This window comes from Lepidochelys kempii, chromosome 11, assembly GCF_965140265.1.
Source record: "Lepidochelys kempii isolate rLepKem1 chromosome 11, rLepKem1.hap2, whole genome shotgun sequence".
NCBI lineage: Eukaryota > Metazoa > Chordata > Testudines > Cheloniidae > Lepidochelys > Lepidochelys kempii.
This window is the reverse complement of record NC_133266.1, coordinates 63,262,243-63,278,615: the sequence shown is the minus strand read 5'-3', so window position 1 is coordinate 63,278,615 and position 16,373 is coordinate 63,262,243. Positions and strand designations below refer to the sequence as shown.

General features: G+C 45.1%; 1 protein-coding gene across 4 annotated transcripts; it reads left to right on the top strand.

Annotated features, from left to right (window-relative positions):
- The first annotated feature begins 366 nt into the window (after nucleotides 1-366).
- METTL21A (methyltransferase 21A, HSPA lysine) lies at nucleotides 367-9,808 on the top strand. Of its 4 annotated transcripts, XM_073306624.1 has the most exons (5): nucleotides 765-980; nucleotides 1,086-1,972; nucleotides 2,388-2,564; nucleotides 4,044-4,155; nucleotides 7,052-9,808. In XM_073306624.1, exons 3-5 carry the CDS (start codon nucleotides 2,406-2,408, stop codon nucleotides 7,447-7,449), a joined length of 669 nt encoding a protein of 222 aa, XP_073162725.1. In that variant the 5' UTR covers nucleotides 765-980; nucleotides 1,086-1,972; nucleotides 2,388-2,405; the 3' UTR covers nucleotides 7,450-9,808. The 4 variants fall into 4 exon arrangements, with proteins under 4 accessions (XP_073162728.1, XP_073162727.1, XP_073162725.1 ...); XM_073306627.1 differs by lacking the exons at nucleotides 765-980; nucleotides 1,086-1,972 and adding an exon at nucleotides 367-419; XM_073306626.1 differs by lacking the exons at nucleotides 765-980; nucleotides 1,086-1,972 and adding an exon at nucleotides 712-746.
- Nucleotides 9,809-16,373: the final 6,565 nt, after the last annotated feature.

Sequence of the window (16,373 nt, the reverse complement as noted above, 5' to 3'; positions counted from 1 at the left end):
CACTATACCAGGGGGAAAATAATCACACCCATAACCAACATAGTTATACTAGTGCAAACAGTGTGAAAAGCAACAGGCCTTAGGAAGGCTGGATGTTTGCCAACTCTCAAAAAGGAAATATTTCAGAGGCTTTCGATTTCAAAAAGGCTTCAATTTATTCCACCCTTTCAGAACAAATCCCAGTTTGCCTCTAACTAGCTGCCAGCATGGCAACGTTGGGCTTGCAGCCAGAAGCCTAGGGGACCACCCTGGACTATTGCGTCCACCATCTCAGCGCTCCCTCGCACTCCCCCGCCTGCCTGGCCCAACCCTTAGACTGTAAACTCTTTGGGGCAGGCATTGTCTCTCCGCTCTGGTTTGTCCAGTACCTGGCACGCTGGGGCCCTGGCCCAGGACTCCCTTATGCCACAGGAATGCAGGTAAATGATCATCCCCCTCGATCAGGGCCACTGGAGGCTTGGGGGGAGCTGTGCCCTCTCCCCCAAGGAAGGAAGGGGCTGCGTTCAGACATGGGGGGGTCTGGCCCCACGCGGGAGCAGGGAATCCTGCTCCCCCCCCCCCGACTCACTGCAGCCACCGCGACCATTGCAGCATTTTTTAACCCTTGGGGACCCCCCATGAAACCAGCGGCCCCCTCCCCTGCGGGGCCAGCTCCCCCTGCGGCGGGCGGAGCAGGGAGCGACACCGCCCCTTTAAGGGGCGGGGGTGGCCGGGGCGCAGCGCGGCCTGCAGCGAGGCGGTGGCGGGTGAGTCCCCGGCCCCGGGTGCAGCAAGGGATCCTCGCGGCCCCGGGGCTCGCTTGCACCGGAGGGGGGGGGGGGCTCGCTTGCACCGGAGGGGCCGCCCCCCCCCCCAGCGTGTGCACGGCGGGCAAAGGGCGCTGCAAGGGCGTTTGCAGCCCTGCGTGGGATCGCGCGCGTCCCTGGTGCCCGGGCAGCTCCGAGCGCTTCCCTGGTGCCCACTGGGGACGCCGCAGCCAGGTACAGATCTCCCTTGCCTTACAGAGCCCCACAGATTACGCTCACCTCCCCCCCCGCCCCCCGCCACACACACACACACACTCTCTGTTTTCTTTCCTGTTGCAGGGTTTGGCCGAGACCTGGGCATGCTTAGAGGAGTTAGCATTACTCCCAACGGCCCGGCCAAATTCCGCGGGGGATCATTTACCTTCTCCTTGAATTCCTCCTGCAGCCTCCAGTAGTATTCCTCATGCTGGGTCTGAAACCGTTGTGGTATTAAGCTGTCTTTGTTCCACCCACCAGAGTGGGTGATGGGATTCCCAGGGGTATAGGGGACTGAGCATCATCAGAAGGCATGACAGTTTAGGGCAGGGAACCTAGACTGCCGTCTCCAGCGGGTTCCATCAGTCAGTGGTACCAGGGGTCTTTACAGAGCATGGCGTATGCGCCAAGGAGTTCTTTGGTGGCTGCTGAGTCCAATGGGCTCGTGACCGCTCCGTCCACCAGCAGGGCACACCCACGCACAAGCAACGCTCTGCGCCCAAGCAGCAGATTCTTTCCTTCTCTGTCGCCGGTCATCCACGAAGCTTGATCCAGTCCACCTCGCAATGCTTCGACCCATCTACAAGCTGACTCCATCAACCAGAGCGGCACTCTGCGTTCCTTTCCCAATCACCCACAGAGATTCCAAAGGATTCTAAGTTCTCTTTGCAAGCACCCCGAAATCTGCGCAGCAGTCTGCCTTTCTTTCTAGGCCCTCCGCGAGCTTCAGAGTACAGCACGCTCTTCAGGATCCTGTAGTCTGGCATTTCCTTCACATGTCCAAGCCACCTAAATCTTTTCTTACTAATCAACGTTCCCGTGAATGACATACCAGCAGGATTAAACACTTCCACCTTTGTCACCCTGTCTTGCTATCTTATTCAAAGAATTTTACGCAAACAGCTGCTTTGATGATGTGAACCGGGAAATATCGGCATTCCTCTGTCTAAGTCACCTGAGGGGCCTATTTGGTAAGTGTGCTCAGAGCACCTACTGCATGAGCCCCTACAGGTGAGTTTACACAAAACAGAGAGGGAGAGGAATGCCTTCTTCCTCCACTTTTAGCCCAGAGGTTAGGATACTCAACTGGGATGCAGGAGACCGCCAGTTCAAGTCCCCCCTCCAGCTGAGTGAGAGAAGAGGTGGTCAAATTCCTTAGGTGAATGCCATAACCACCAAGCTAAGGGAAAGTCTCGCGTGGGACTCCTTCAGTCTCTCGTTGAAGCTGTTCCACTGTAGCTAAACAACGAGTGAATTATTAGGATCCAAAACGGTATTTGGAATCTCCCTCGTTATTTAAAACAAGCCAAATTAGTTTGAGAGGACAAAACAGATGTTCTTTTCTCACTGAGGTTTCACATAGACTTGTTCTCCCTTGTTCCATAGGTTAGAGAGATTTGATAGATGGATAATAAAATGGCGTTGGTTCCCTATGATGACAGTGCGGTCTGGGGATTGCAGAAGTTCCATAAATCTTCATCTGTGTATCATTTTGCCAACCACACAATCCAAATCAAACAAAACTGGAAGCAACTGGGTGTAGCTGCAGTCGTATGGGATGCCGTATGTATGATTAAAATAAATATATTTTCAATTTGTGCAGAATATGTGTCTGTTTCAAGTCCAACCCCAAATAATACTGAGCTTTTGTGTAGTGTCTTTCATCAGTACACTTCAAAACTCTTTACAAAGAAGGCTAGTACAATTATTTCCATTTTACAGAGAGGTGAAATACATGCCCAGCAGCTTAGGAGAGCTGGCTGCAAATTCTCTGCATGAGAAGTTTTTTCCCCCAATTGAAAAGTGCTCTTTTTATATTTAAAAAAAACAAAAACAAAAAAAACTTTTTATGGTACATTGTCGGCATGATCAAAACTTTCCATTTTCACAATTTTCTGCAACATTTAAAAATTAATAATTTGATCTAAATGTTCAATATTTTTAGAATTTTTTTGTTAGATTGCTAGTGTACTGGAAACTCCTGTTTTCAGTAAGAAAATTCACTTTTTGGTAAATGAAAAATGTTGACAATTATTGCAATAGAAAGTTTAACATTTTGGAAAAAAAGATCATGAAAGACTTTGGGAAATAGGGCCTCTTTCAAGATTTATCACAAAGTTGTTTTCCCATTTTTTTTAACCAAGTCTTAATAAAATAATACTTCGTATTTGCATAGCTCTTTTAATCTTCAAAGCGCTGGGCAGCCACTAATCCCCATACCACCTTGATGAGATAGTTAAGTAGCGTCATGTTGTAGCTAGAGAACCCAAAGCACAGGAGTCGTCAATGGTTGGGTTTGTGTTGGTGTTTAGCTGTACCTGGGTCCTAGACCTGTACTTTGACCACTAAATCATGCCCCTCTCTCTGGTCATAAATAATGAGTTTGGCAGTTGAACTGCTCGCATTAATTGGAGGATATACGCTAACACAGCTATCATCCTGTTCCTAAGGATACTGGTGAGACAGAATTTTCTATAGCAGATGCTCTTGCAAAGTCATGATTTGGGTGTGGGACCTTGCTTAACAGTAGCTCACATTGGATTTACTTTGTACTTAAATAGAAGTGCTCTTAATCCATTACACTCAACTGCTTGACTGTCACGCACACTATGGAAGAGCATGCGTACCAAGATTAAACCAAAAGGTTTTGGAAAGATGTAAGAAATACGATAAAGGGCAATGGTGCCTCTCAACAGTTCTGCAATTTTGCATTAATTTTTTGCATCAACAAAAATCCTGCTTTTCTTTTCTTAGTGCAACTGTTTCTTTTTCTGCTTCCTTCTGTTGTGTTTTGGATTTAATGGAGAAACCATCCCATGTCATTATTTTAACCTCCTTTGCAGGATTGATAGTTTGGATATTCCTTTCTGCCTCCCGTCAGCCTTTGTATAACACGGATGGCGAAGTATACCTGCAGACTTGAGGTGTTTGATTGTCCACACCTTTCTTGCAACCTTCTCTACTGGTTTCAATCAGAAATACTGTGATCTGGCATCACTAAAACGATCCCCAATTCTTAATTAGTCCTGTCTCTTGGTTCAGGCTGTAGTCCTGTGTACTTATCTGGAGATGGGAAGTATTGATCTACAAGGGCGCTCAGTGATTGAACTAGGAGCAGGAACTGGATTGCTGGGAATAGTGGCCACGTTATTGGGTAAGTGTTTTTTTTCTTTAAGGAATTGGTACCGCTGTAAAATTCACACATAGGTGACAGGGTTGCTGTGTAAGTTAACAGCCACGCTATGTGACGGTTACTGTGATGTTTCATCTGTGGCTCGTCCTCCTTTCTTATTCGGCTTCAGAGCCTCCTGCGTTATTTATTGTGGTGATGGTGCTACAACAGGTTGCTTCAGAGTAGAACCCCCTTAAGGCTGCCTGCTGTTTCCGTGGCGGTGAGCTCAGTGGCCAGGGCCGTCTTTACCCATACGCAAAGCAGGCAGCTGCGTAGGGCAGCAGGAAATTTGGGACACCATATTTCCTGGTGCCCTGCACAGCTGCGTGCTGCTCCAGACCCTGCCCCACCTCTTCCCCATGGCCCCCACCCCTGCTCCGCCCCAGCCCCGCCCCCACTCCCCCGAGGACTCCAGAAGCAGGGGGGCCTGCACTCACCGGGAAGTAGAGTGACCCGGCCCCAGCCTGCTCCGCTCCCCTGGCTCCCAGGTTTGGGGGGAAAGGAGGAACCGCCCCCCAGCACTCGCCGGCAGCACGGCTGGGAGCCAGGGGAGTGGAGCAGGCTGGGGCCAGGTCACTCCACTTCCTGCAGGAAGTAGCCATCCCCCATGGAGGCCTGGGGCCCCACGCAGCCGCCCAGCAGAGGCCTGGGGCCACCCCCCCTGCTTCCCTCTGTGGAGGCCTGGGGCCTCACACAGCCCCCCCACGGGGGGGCATCATAGGGCACCAAAATAGCTAGGGACAGCCCTGTCAGTGGCATCCCTTTCTTTTCTGTAGCTATTCTCCCACAGGGAATAAATGCTGTGCTTATGTCCTTCAGCTTTATTAATACTTCACATTTTGTACAGTGAGCTCCATCAACAGATAGCAAAGCACTTTACAAAGATGCATATGCGTTATTAACCCTGTTTTTGCAGGCAGGGAAACTGAGGCACAGAGCAATTAAGCAACTTGCCCAGGTTCTGTCAGTCACCCAGTGGCAGGGCCAGGAACAGAACTCAGGTCTCCTGATCTAGTCTGATGTCCCATCCACTGTGCTGTGCTGCCTCCCCTTTACAATGGGTGCTAGTGAGTCATGGCATCCTTAGACCAAGAGTGGGGCCAGTGATAAGTCTGGTATCTCACAGCCCTAGCTTTGCTTCCTGCTGTATTCACTCATTGTTTATTTCAACACCCTAGCGGTAGCACAGATTAAGAGTAAATGTAGCCCAGGACTCCTTTGCCTGACCACCGACAACTCTTGACAAATGCTCAGTTCCCCTAACATTAACTAATATTAGTTTGATTTTCATTTGAAAAGCAACCGGTATTTGATGATTTTAAAACTAGCGCCTTCTTTATCAGAGAAACTCACTTGTTCTAACTGTAATTAATTCCTGCACGGTGTGTGTTAAAAATACATTATTTCCCCAGGCCTCCCCTGGGGGGGCATGGATCAGGATTCATGTCGCACTCCCCCTCGGTGCCCAGTCCAAGCGGGGAAGCTAATGATCCAATCTGCGGACCAAATTCAGGGATGAATCCTTGTCACATGCCACCGGAGGCATGTTACGCATACGCTAAAATGACACCTCCCCCCCCCCCATCTTATTTTTTTCCTTACCTTTGCTGTAGCTGTAGGATTTGATCGTGCACTTGGATCTGTGAAGGTGGATTTGATTGGAGCCCTAGGTGGGGATTTTCAAAAGCATTCAGTTTAGCCTAGTTCTGTACTCAGTGTAGTTAATGAAGTCAATGGTAAAACTCTCATTAGGCCAATGAGTTCTTCTGCTAATTTACATAGGTGTAGAAGTGGGGTGGGAGTGATCTGACTCTGACCCCATTGAAGTCAGTGGAGTTATGACAGTTTATCCTGTCTGAGGATCTGCTCCGGTGTGTCAATTCTTAAATGTTAAGTCATCTTTAACATGTGTTAACTAGCACAATTCTATAGTCTAGAGCAGACAGCACACACATTTGTGTAGAGTCTAAACTTGCCATGCCGATCATATCTCATTGAACTAAAACATGACTATATTCAAGTGTAATGTCTCTGTAGAGATAAATTCTAGCCACTATGGCAGATTTCCTTTTAAAATGGGGGTGAAAAAACTAATCAAATATTTATTAAATTATAAGATAAGAACGGCCATACTGGGTCAGACCAATGGTTCATCTAGCCCAGCATTGTGTCTTCCGACAATGGCCAATGCGGTGCTTCAGAGGAAATGAACAGAAGAGACAGTCATTGAATGATCCACCCCTGTTGTCCACTCCCACTTCTGGCCATCATGCTGGGGACACCCAGAGCATGGGGTTGTGTTCTTGACCATCTTGGCTAATAGTCATTGATGGATCAATCGTCCAGGAACTTATCTGATTTTCTTTTGAACCCCGTTATAATTTAAAACTCTGCCCAAATTCAAATAAACTATCACAACCATTAACTTAAACATCCATTGAAAAAACCAGCTGCGGCTAAGGCTCTTCAGTCACCCATCTGCTCTGTCTGGATCCCTAGGGGTAATCTGATGCTACACCAGGGCAAAAATCAGTGAGACTTTTTTATAATAATCTCCCACAATTTATTCTGTAGTTTCCTCATAGAAAGACAGAAAGCAATTGGCTCCGTCTTTCTAAAAAGAAATAGTCATTTATTCCAAAAACAATTTTGATCTGATAGTACTATTTTTACCATTAAACATAAATAAAACTAAATATTCCAAGTGTCAGTTGACTTAAAATCAAGCAGCTCAGTAAATGTTTTCATTGTTGTTCAGTAATTTTGTTAACTCTTAATGGGAACTTGAAGTTGCGTCCCTTAAACCATTATATTCCAAAAGCTGTATCGGTGGGCAACAGTTATTTGTCTTGAGACTTACACTCCTTGTGCCACACAGGTGCTCATGTCACCATCACAGACAGGGAAGCTGCACTGGAATTTCTCGAGTCAAACGTTCAGGCTAACTTACCTCCTGACCTCCAGCCAAGAGCCGTGGTAAAGGAACTGACTTGGGGAAGAAACTTGGGGAACTTCGCGCCAGGAAAGTTTGACTTTATCCTGGGCGCAGACATAATTTATCTGGAAGACACCTTTGCGGATCTGCTTCAGACACTGGAGCACTTGTGCTCAGAACATACTGTTATTCTGTTATCGTGTCGGATTCGCTATCAACGGGATCAGAATTTCCTGGAGATGCTGGAGGGACGATTTTCGGTATGTGAGGTCCACTACGATCCCAGTAAAGATGTACGTGTATTCAAAGCACAGAGGAGCATTCACAAGGAAGACTTTTGACTGCATTTCTTTTCTCTAATATCAAACACTACCTGAAGGTTTGCTACTATTATTTCTACTACATATACTGTAACTTGTACTGATGAGCTTAATTTCAAAAGGATCCATCTAGCCTCTTATGCCACATCTGTCACCATGGTATCTGAGCACATTTGAAGGTTGTATGCTCCGCCCTTCTCATGTGTATAAGGCTCATTGTCAACATTCTCATTATCACTGAGTGAGCTTAGAAAAGGTCATTTGGTTTCAACTTTTTCCCTGTGAAAAATAGGGTTTAATTGAAAACAGCTGTTTTGCAGGAATATATCGTTTCATGAAGGTTGTTCAGTTGGTTGACAGAAAATTACGAACATTTTTTTTGTTTCAAAATGAACATTTTCCTTTTAGTTCTTGTAAATTGAAAATGTTTCAAAATATCAGATTTTGGGGTTTTCCTCCTCTTTTCTCCCCATTTTTGCACTGAACAGAATAGAATGAAGGATGTTGAGGGATTTCCCTTTCACTTCGTCTATTTTTCCCTCATTTTTTCTCTCTTTCCTTGCTGTAACTTTTCAAAGCTCCCTCAACTTTGGAAAGTTCGAGTGGGGAAAAATGTAAACTAAACAGTGTAGAGACAAGTAACTGTCCCAGGTCACCCCATTGTGGCCTAGGGCAGCCCTGTAGGCACCCTGCCTCAGTTTCCCTCTGAGTTCTGCTAAAATAATTCAGTCATAAGCAAAGTCTTTGAAACAGTATTCCTCTTCTCCTGGGGTCTAATTCGTTGAATATAATTAAACTCCCACAAAGCTTCCTTTCTACTCATCTTCAGATTTAGGGTCTGAGTCCTCCTTGCGACTGTAGCTTTAAAGTTTGGCCTCCCCAGCCTGTAACTTACCTCGCAAGTCTGGGATCTCACAGTCCTCCATCCTGGGGTTGTGTGCTGGTTGACTTCTTTATCCAGCAACTTCCTAGTGTCCCCAAGGCCTCTCCCTTATATATCCCTAGGCTTGGCCTGACTTAGTCCCATGACTTTCCTGTCACATGACCAAAATCATTTTCTCACCTGGGGAGGCAAGTTAGGCTTGTCACTGGAGGACTTAGGCCCACCTCTCCTTAAAGGGCCAGCCGCTGCTATGCCACTGTAGTGTTGTAATATGGACACTTCCTACATTAATAGAAAGTGGTAGCTATGTCCTATGGGGTGGAGCTTTTGCCTCCCTGTTATCCTTGCTCTCCCCAAACCTTAAGGTGCGAACGTGAGCCCCGGTCCTCCCACTCCCACCAGGCTCCTAGGGAGGGTGTGTGGTGTCCCTTCTGATGACCTAGCTGCGTCTACTCCGGGGGTAGGTTGCTGTGGTGCTCCAGGCATGATATTTTTCGCAGCCCTGAGCAATGTAGCTAGGTCAGTGTAATTGTTCAATGTAGACCAGGACTAAGAAAAAGGAAAAGCGTCCAAAAATCTGAAACCGTGGACACTCAGTAGCAGAAAGGAAAAAGTGAGGGGAAAACAAACAATAGTTTGAACGTTTTAAAAAAAAATATTTCATGAAAATTTTAAAAAGCCCTGCTAAACTGAAACAATTTTTAAATTTTGTGGTTGGGTTGTTTGTTTGTTTTTTGTTTTTTTTTCATTTTTTCCCACCGGCTGTAGGAACTTTGACACTGAAGTCCTGTCAATAGCAGGATATGCCAAATAGCAGGGTGATTTTTAGAGCAAGAAATGTTAAGATTCACACAGAAAGTGAACATTCCTTGGTGTGTATGCACCCATGTGCGTGTGTGTACATGCACAAAAAGAAGGGATATTGTGAGATCAAGAGAAATGGATTTTTAAAGACCTCGTCAGCCTTTGGGTCTCAAAGAATGGTTACAGCATAGTGTTCTAAGCATCACCACCTCAGTTACACCATTGTCATGAAACTCCTTCTATTATTCTGACCTGATAGGTTGAGGGCTCTCATAAAGAGGATGGTGATGAATTGTTCTCCACGTCTGCTGAATGTAGGACAGGAAGTAATGGGCTTAATCTGCAGCCAGGGAGATTTAGGTTAGAGATTAGGAAACACTTTGTCAGGGTTGTTGAGCTCTGGAACAGGCTTTCAAGGGAGGTTGTGGAATCCCCATCATCGGAGGTTTTTTAAGAACAGGTCGGACAAACACCTGTCATGGATGGTCTCGGTCAGTGGTTCTCAAACTTTTTTTTTTTTTTTTCACGGCCCACTTGAAAATTGCTGAGGGTCTCAGTGGACCACTTAATAATCTTTCCAAATGTTATTTGTACTGTTAGCTAACTATTGTAAATCACTTTGGATAAAAGCGCTACATTAAAAAAAAAACCCTTAATAATAAACGTTTTTTTGTTCCACAAATAAAAGCACACAACTCGTATTTTAATATCCGTAGTCTTACCTTTCTAATGTGATGGATGTGCCCTCTCTCCCCCGCCGCGGCAGCCCCCAAGCTGGGGCTGGGAAGGAGGAGGGTCTCTCCCCAGCCACAGAGCTGAGGCTGGAAAGGAGGGGGGGTCTCTCCCCGGCAGCCCTGGAGCTGGGGAAAGTCGGCTCTTTCTCTGGCCACCGCAGCCCTGCACGTCCCAAATTCCCCCCAACCCCTCTTCTCACTCCACTGTCCCCTCCCACCTACGCCCTATTCCCCCCCCAAGTCCACCACCTCACTTTACGTGTGCGTCTTCTCCATGGTCCAGGCACCTAATTAGTGGAGCCACGCCTGTCCGGCTACACTAATTAGGGGGGTGGTTCTTCATTCTCTTGTGTGCGGCTGCCCAGGTGCGCACCTTAGAGGGAACTATCCACGGACCACCTGAATGGAGCTCGCGGACCACTGGTGGTCTGCAGACCACAGGTTGACAACCTCTGGTCTAGGTTTACTTGGTCCTGCCTCAATTCATAGAACTGGACTAGATGCCTCTGGAGGTCTCTTCCAGCCCTACATTTGATTCTCTATCCTAATTTGTTTGTGGCTAAATCATCTGTTTTGACTACTATCCTTGAGAATTGCTATTTCTGGATGGGGGGTTGTTTTCTTGTAAACAGACCTCTCAGAGTCGAGTTATTGTGTTGATAATTTGTAATACAGCTGAGGGTCACCCCATCCCAAAACCACCAACCAAGATCTAGTAATGGTCCATCACAGTGGTTCATCATTACCTAGCAGGAGAGAGCCAAGATAATACAACTGGTTGTCAAAAAATAAATAAAATAACATAACAGGGATTTTAACTTAAACCAGAACAAACAGAACTGGATTCCACCTACCTACAATAACATTAAATAGATGAAGAATGTATATAATAAAAACATTTATAACACACAGAAACTTACTACTAAGTGTACTTAACTCAATATAACCCCCTAAATAAAGAAATATATCTCTCTCTGTATGCACAGGCTATTATAGGTTGCTGTTGTTTTTATTATGTTAGTTCAAGGTTCCCCTTTCCCCAGATATGTCACAGGGTACTATCTAACGCTCAAGGCAGCCTTTGAGCCCTGAGTGGCTCTCCTGACTTCCTGAAGGGATGGATTTGACTCCAGTGGTGCTCGCTTGCAGGAGTGGATGTTAGACCAGACCCATGGGATCTGAAGGACTTTTGCTTCGCCTGTTGCAGTTCTCTGGCACCACCCGTGTCAATGATAGGAGATGACCAGAACCGATGGTGAGGAACGGAAGCTCAGGAACAGGCTATCGAACATGGACTGACTTGACCAGCCAGCAGAACCCTCTTCTGTATGCCCTGCTCAACCTCAGTCACTCCACTTACTCTCAGTCCTGGTTTCCCTCTGCCTCTCTGGCTGCCCTCTCCCCACACCCTATTTCTCTGCATTTACTCCCAGCCTCTGTGTTTCTCTCTCTTTCTCAGGCTGCCCACTGCCTGCCTTTTCTCCCCCAACTGTCACTTCCCCTCTCTCTGAGAGTAGGGGCCACCTCCTCTCCATAGCAAACTGACAGTACATTCACCCTGAACACCCCCTAAATCATATATTCCCCATACAGGGTCGAGTCCATTTACCATTTGTTTTGTTTTCAGCAGGTCTTAGTAGTTGCTGTTAGGGAAAAATATCATCCTTTGTATTGTGGTAGTTCCTAGAAATACCAGTCAAGAGCTGGACCCCATTGTACTATGCACTTTGTAGAGACACAGAAAGAAGCAGTCAGAGCTCCCATGAGCTTACGGTCTATCGCCGTCTTCTTGCAAAGACGCAAACGTGTAATGTTAACCAATGAAAGAACAAACAAGTTACCAAGTTAAAACAGAATTTGATTAGAAAAAGGAATGGGGCGGGGGAGAAAATAGACAATAAAATCAGGAAAAGATGACATCAAAACGAAGAAGAGAGTAAAGAAGGAAAAATAGAGGTGAGAAAGCAAAAGTAGTCAAATATCAAAGGCCAAGCACCTATATCTCCAAATGTATTTGTAAAGCATAAAAAATACACAAAAACAACAGGAGGACTTGTTGCACCTTAGAGACTAACAAATGCTCTAATCTCTAAGGTGCCACAAGTACTCCTGTTGTTTTTGCAGATACAGACTAACACGGCTGCTCCTCTGAAACCAAAAAATACACAGTTTCTTTTTTGAATTACTTTTGTCTATTGTACGCTCAATTTATAAAGGCCCCAATTCACAAAAGAATTTTAAGCATGTGCTTAAATCATGTGCTTAAGTCCCAATCAGGCCTGTGCTAAGCTGTTTTCCCTGGGTCCATTTCCACCAGCTTTTTGACCTGGGGCCATAGTTCTTATTTCTCAGCACTGCAGATTACTCAGAAGTGATCTGTTAAGAACGTTAATTTTAAGCAATGAAGGAGGATGTGGCCTGAAATGCACTATTCTGTGGATCTGCTTTTAGGAATATTTTCTTGTAATTCACAAGCCACAAGGTGTCACTAAAGCTGTAGACACATCGCTCAACGAAAATCAGCATAATGAAAACAAATATTAATTCCCGTTAGATGATGGGGAAACTGCATCTTCAATAAAAACACCCCACCTCTAAATCATAAGCCATAATTTAACAGCAAATAAAGCTCATTCTGTAAGTGAGCTTGTGGATCAGCTGAACAGCATTAAGAAAACTGTAGAACATTCACGTTCTCTTCCTTGGTGCATGGCTGGCCTCCAGATCCTGCCTCTCAATTACCTTCCCATTGGCCTAATTTCCAGTGCTGTCCACCCTTATTCCTCTCACACTCTTGATCTGTCATCACTGTACATTTAGTTTTTCTTTTAGGGCTTGATCCTGCAAAGAGCTTTGAACTAGGGCTGTCGATTAACCACAAAAAGAAAAGGAGGACTTGTGGCACCTTAGAGACTAACAAATTTATTACAGTATAAGCTTTCGTGAGCTACAGCTCACTTCATCTTATGTGATTAACTAAAAAAATTTAATTGCGATTAAAAAAATTAATCATGATTAATCGCACTGTTAAACAATAGAATACCAATTGAAATTTATATTTTGGAAGTTTTTCTACATTTTCAAATATATTGATTTTATTTACAACACGCAATACAATGTGTACAGTGCTCACTTTATACTATTTTTTTATTACAAATATTTGCACCGTAAAAATGATAAACGAAATAGTGTTTTTCAATTCACCTCATGTAAGTACATGGTGCAGTCTCTTTATGCTGAAAGTGTAACTTACAAATGTAGATTTTTTTTGTTACATAACTGCACTCAAAAACAAAACAACATTAAACTTTAGGGCCTACACGTTCACTCCGTCCTACTTCTTGTTCAGCCAATCATAGAATCATAGAATATCAGGGTTGGAAGGGACCTCAGGAGGTCATCTAGTCCAACCCCCTGCTCAAAAGCAGGACCCATCCCCAATTAAATCATCCCAGCCACGGCTTTGTCAAGCCTGACCTTAAAAACTTCTAAGGAAGGAGATTCCACCACCTCCCTAGGCAACGCATTCCAGTGTTTCACCACCCTCCTAGTGAAAAAGTTTTTCCTAATATCCAACCTAAACCTCCCCCACTGCAACTTGAGACCATTACTCCTTGTCCTGTCCTCTTCCACCACTGAGAATAGTCTAGAACCATCCTCTCTGGAACTACCTCTCAGGTAGTTGAAAGCAGCTATCAAATCCCCCCTCATTCTTCTCTTCTGCAGACTAAACAATCCCAGTTTCCTCAGCCTCTCCTCATAAGTCATGTGTTCGAGACCCCTAATCATTTTTGTTGCCCTTCGCTGGACTCTCTCCAATTTATCCACATCCTTCTTGTAGTGTGGGGCCCAAAACTGGACACAGTACTCCAGATGAGGCCTCACCAATGCCGAATAGAGGGGAACGATCACGTCCCTCGATCTGCTCGCTATGCCCCTACTTATACATCCCAAAATGCCATTGGCCTTCTTGGCAACAAGGGCACACTGCTGACTCATATCCAGCTTCTCGTCCACTGTCACCCCTAGGTCCTTTTCCGCAGAACTGCTGCCTAGCCATTCGGTCCCTAGTCTGTAGCTGTGCATTGGGTTCTTCCGTCCTAAGTGCAGGACCCTGCACTTATCCTTATTGAACCTCATCAGATTTCTTTTGGCCCAATCCCTAAGACAAACAAGTTTATTTACATTTATGAGACATAATGCTCCCCGCTTCTTATTTACAGTGTCACCTGAACGTGAGAACAGGCATTTGCATGGCACTTTTGTAGCCGGCATTGCAAGGTATTTATATGCCAGATATGCTAAACATTTGTATGCCCCTTCATGCTTCAGCCACCCTTCCAGAGGACGTGCTTCCATGCTGATAACACTCGTTTAAAAAAAATGCTTTAATTAAATTTGTGACTGAACTCCTTGGGGGAGAATTATATGTCTCCTGCTCTGTTTTACCCACATTTTGCCATATATTTCATGTTATAGCAGTCTCGGATAATGACCCAGCACATGTTCGTTTTAAGAACACTTTCACGGCAGATTTGACAAAACGCAAGGAAGTTATCAACGTGAGATTTCTAAAGATAGCTACAGCACTCAACCCAAGGTTTAAGAATCTGCAGTGCCTTCCAAAATCTGAGAGGGATGAGATGTGAAGCATGCTTTCACAAGCCTTAAAAGAGCAACACTCCAATGTGGAAACTACAGAACGCGAACCACCAAAAAAGAAAATCAACCTTCTGCTGGTGGCATCTGACTCAGATGATGAAAGTGAACATGCGTCGGTCTGCACTGCTTTGGATCGTTATTGAGCAGATCCCATCCTCAGCATGAACGCATGTCCTCTGGAATAGTGGATGAAGCATGAAGAGACATGAAGAGACATGAAGAGCATGAAGAGATCTTTAGCACATCTGGCACATAAATATCTTGCAACGCTGTCTACAACAATGCCATGAGAACGCCTGTTCTCACTTTCAGGTGACATTGTAAACAAGAAGCGGGCAGCATTATCTCCTTCAAATGTAAACAAACTTGTTTGTCTGAGTGATTGGCTGAACAAAAAGTAGGACTGAGTGGACTTGTAGGCTCTAAAGTTTTACAGTGTTTTATTTTTGAGTGCAGTTTTTTTTTTTGTATATAATTCTATCTTTGTAAATTGCACTTTCAGGATTAAGAGATTGCACTACAGTATTTGTATTAGGTGAATTGAAAAATACTATTTCTTTTGTTTTTTTACCATGCAAATATTTGTAATAAAAAATAAATATAAAGTGAGCATCGTACACTTTGTATTCTGTGTGGTAACTGAAACCAACATATCTGAAAATGTAGAAAACACCAAAAAATATTTAAATAAATGGTATTCTGTTATTCTTTAACAGTGCGATTAATCGTGATTAATTTTTTTAATTGACAGCCCTACTTTGAACACTTTAACCTGATCCAGTAAAGTACTTAATTTTGTGCTTAATATTAAGAATATGGGTAGTCCCATTGCAGGATTGAGGCCAGCATGCTTAGTGTCTTGCAGTGCTTCATGCTGTGGGCATTTACACCTGCAGGTTGCCACTTGGAAACTATTGACACAATGTAGTAACCTCAATTCAGCAGACCAGAAGAAATGCCAACGAGGCAGTCCCACACCCTGGAATAAACAAGTAGCTTCCATACTAGATCTTGGTGCAAAGAGGGGCTTTCCAACTGGAGAACAGTTTGACATTTGAACTTAAAACTCAGGGTTTAGTGTCACTTCTGCTTATTATTTAACAACTTGCAACAAAGGGTTTCCCACTTCAATGCATCTCCTCCCAGAGCCTACAATGAAATCAGAGGGTTGTAATGGTCCAGCTTCCCTTACCTGCTATGGTGGAACAGAAAAGGGGGCTGAATTCATGTGCTCTGGGCTCCAACCCGGGAGAGTTAATGGCGTCCCAGACAATGCTAAGGGATTTGTGGTCAGCCGTAGCAGAAACGCTGATCTAGCAGAAACAAAACAAGTTACGTAGTGGCTAGCAAGTGCGACATCTGTGTGTAAAGTGCTACTCCACCCAGCTCTGTGTTCATACTGGGAAAAGCGAGGTCTGTTCACCAAGGGCCTGATTCTCTGTTTCCCCGCACCTTGTGCAGTTCTTCGCATGGCAAAGGGAGCCTGAAATACGGCCATTCTGATTCGGCTGTGCTTTACACTCACTTTGCATTGGCGTTAGTGACTACATGAGGTGCAGCGAAATGGCAAATGGGAGCCAAGGATTGTAATTATTGACGGCCCATGAAAGATGCTGCTGAACTGTACTTCAACTCCTGAGAGCCCTGACTGCTCCAGGCCGAACAGCCTCTGAGAATTAAAGCCGTCACCCTCTCTCATTTTCCTTGTACTTACCAGAGGAAAGAGCTGAATTGCCTGCCCAGTTCAGCTTAGCTGTTGCATATCAGTATACTGCACGCTGGGAAGGGTACAGGTGGCTTGTTTGCTCTCCTTCAGAGCCGTAGCGTGGGGCACCACTGCTTTTCAGTGCCTACTGGCAGGA

Excerpts from the sequence above, each read along its gene's own strand:
- METTL21A (XM_073306627.1), top strand. The coding sequence starts at position 2,406 with ATGGATAATAAAATGGCGTTGGTTCCCTATGATGACAGTGCGGTCTGG. Across the intron at positions 2,565-4,043 it reads CTGCAGTCGTATGGGATGCC|GCTGTAGTCCTGTGTACTTA; the intron begins GTATGTATGATT and ends CTCTTGGTTCAG. Across the intron at positions 4,156-7,051 it reads AATAGTGGCCACGTTATTGG|GTGCTCATGTCACCATCACA; the intron begins GTAAGTGTTTTT and ends TGTGCCACACAG.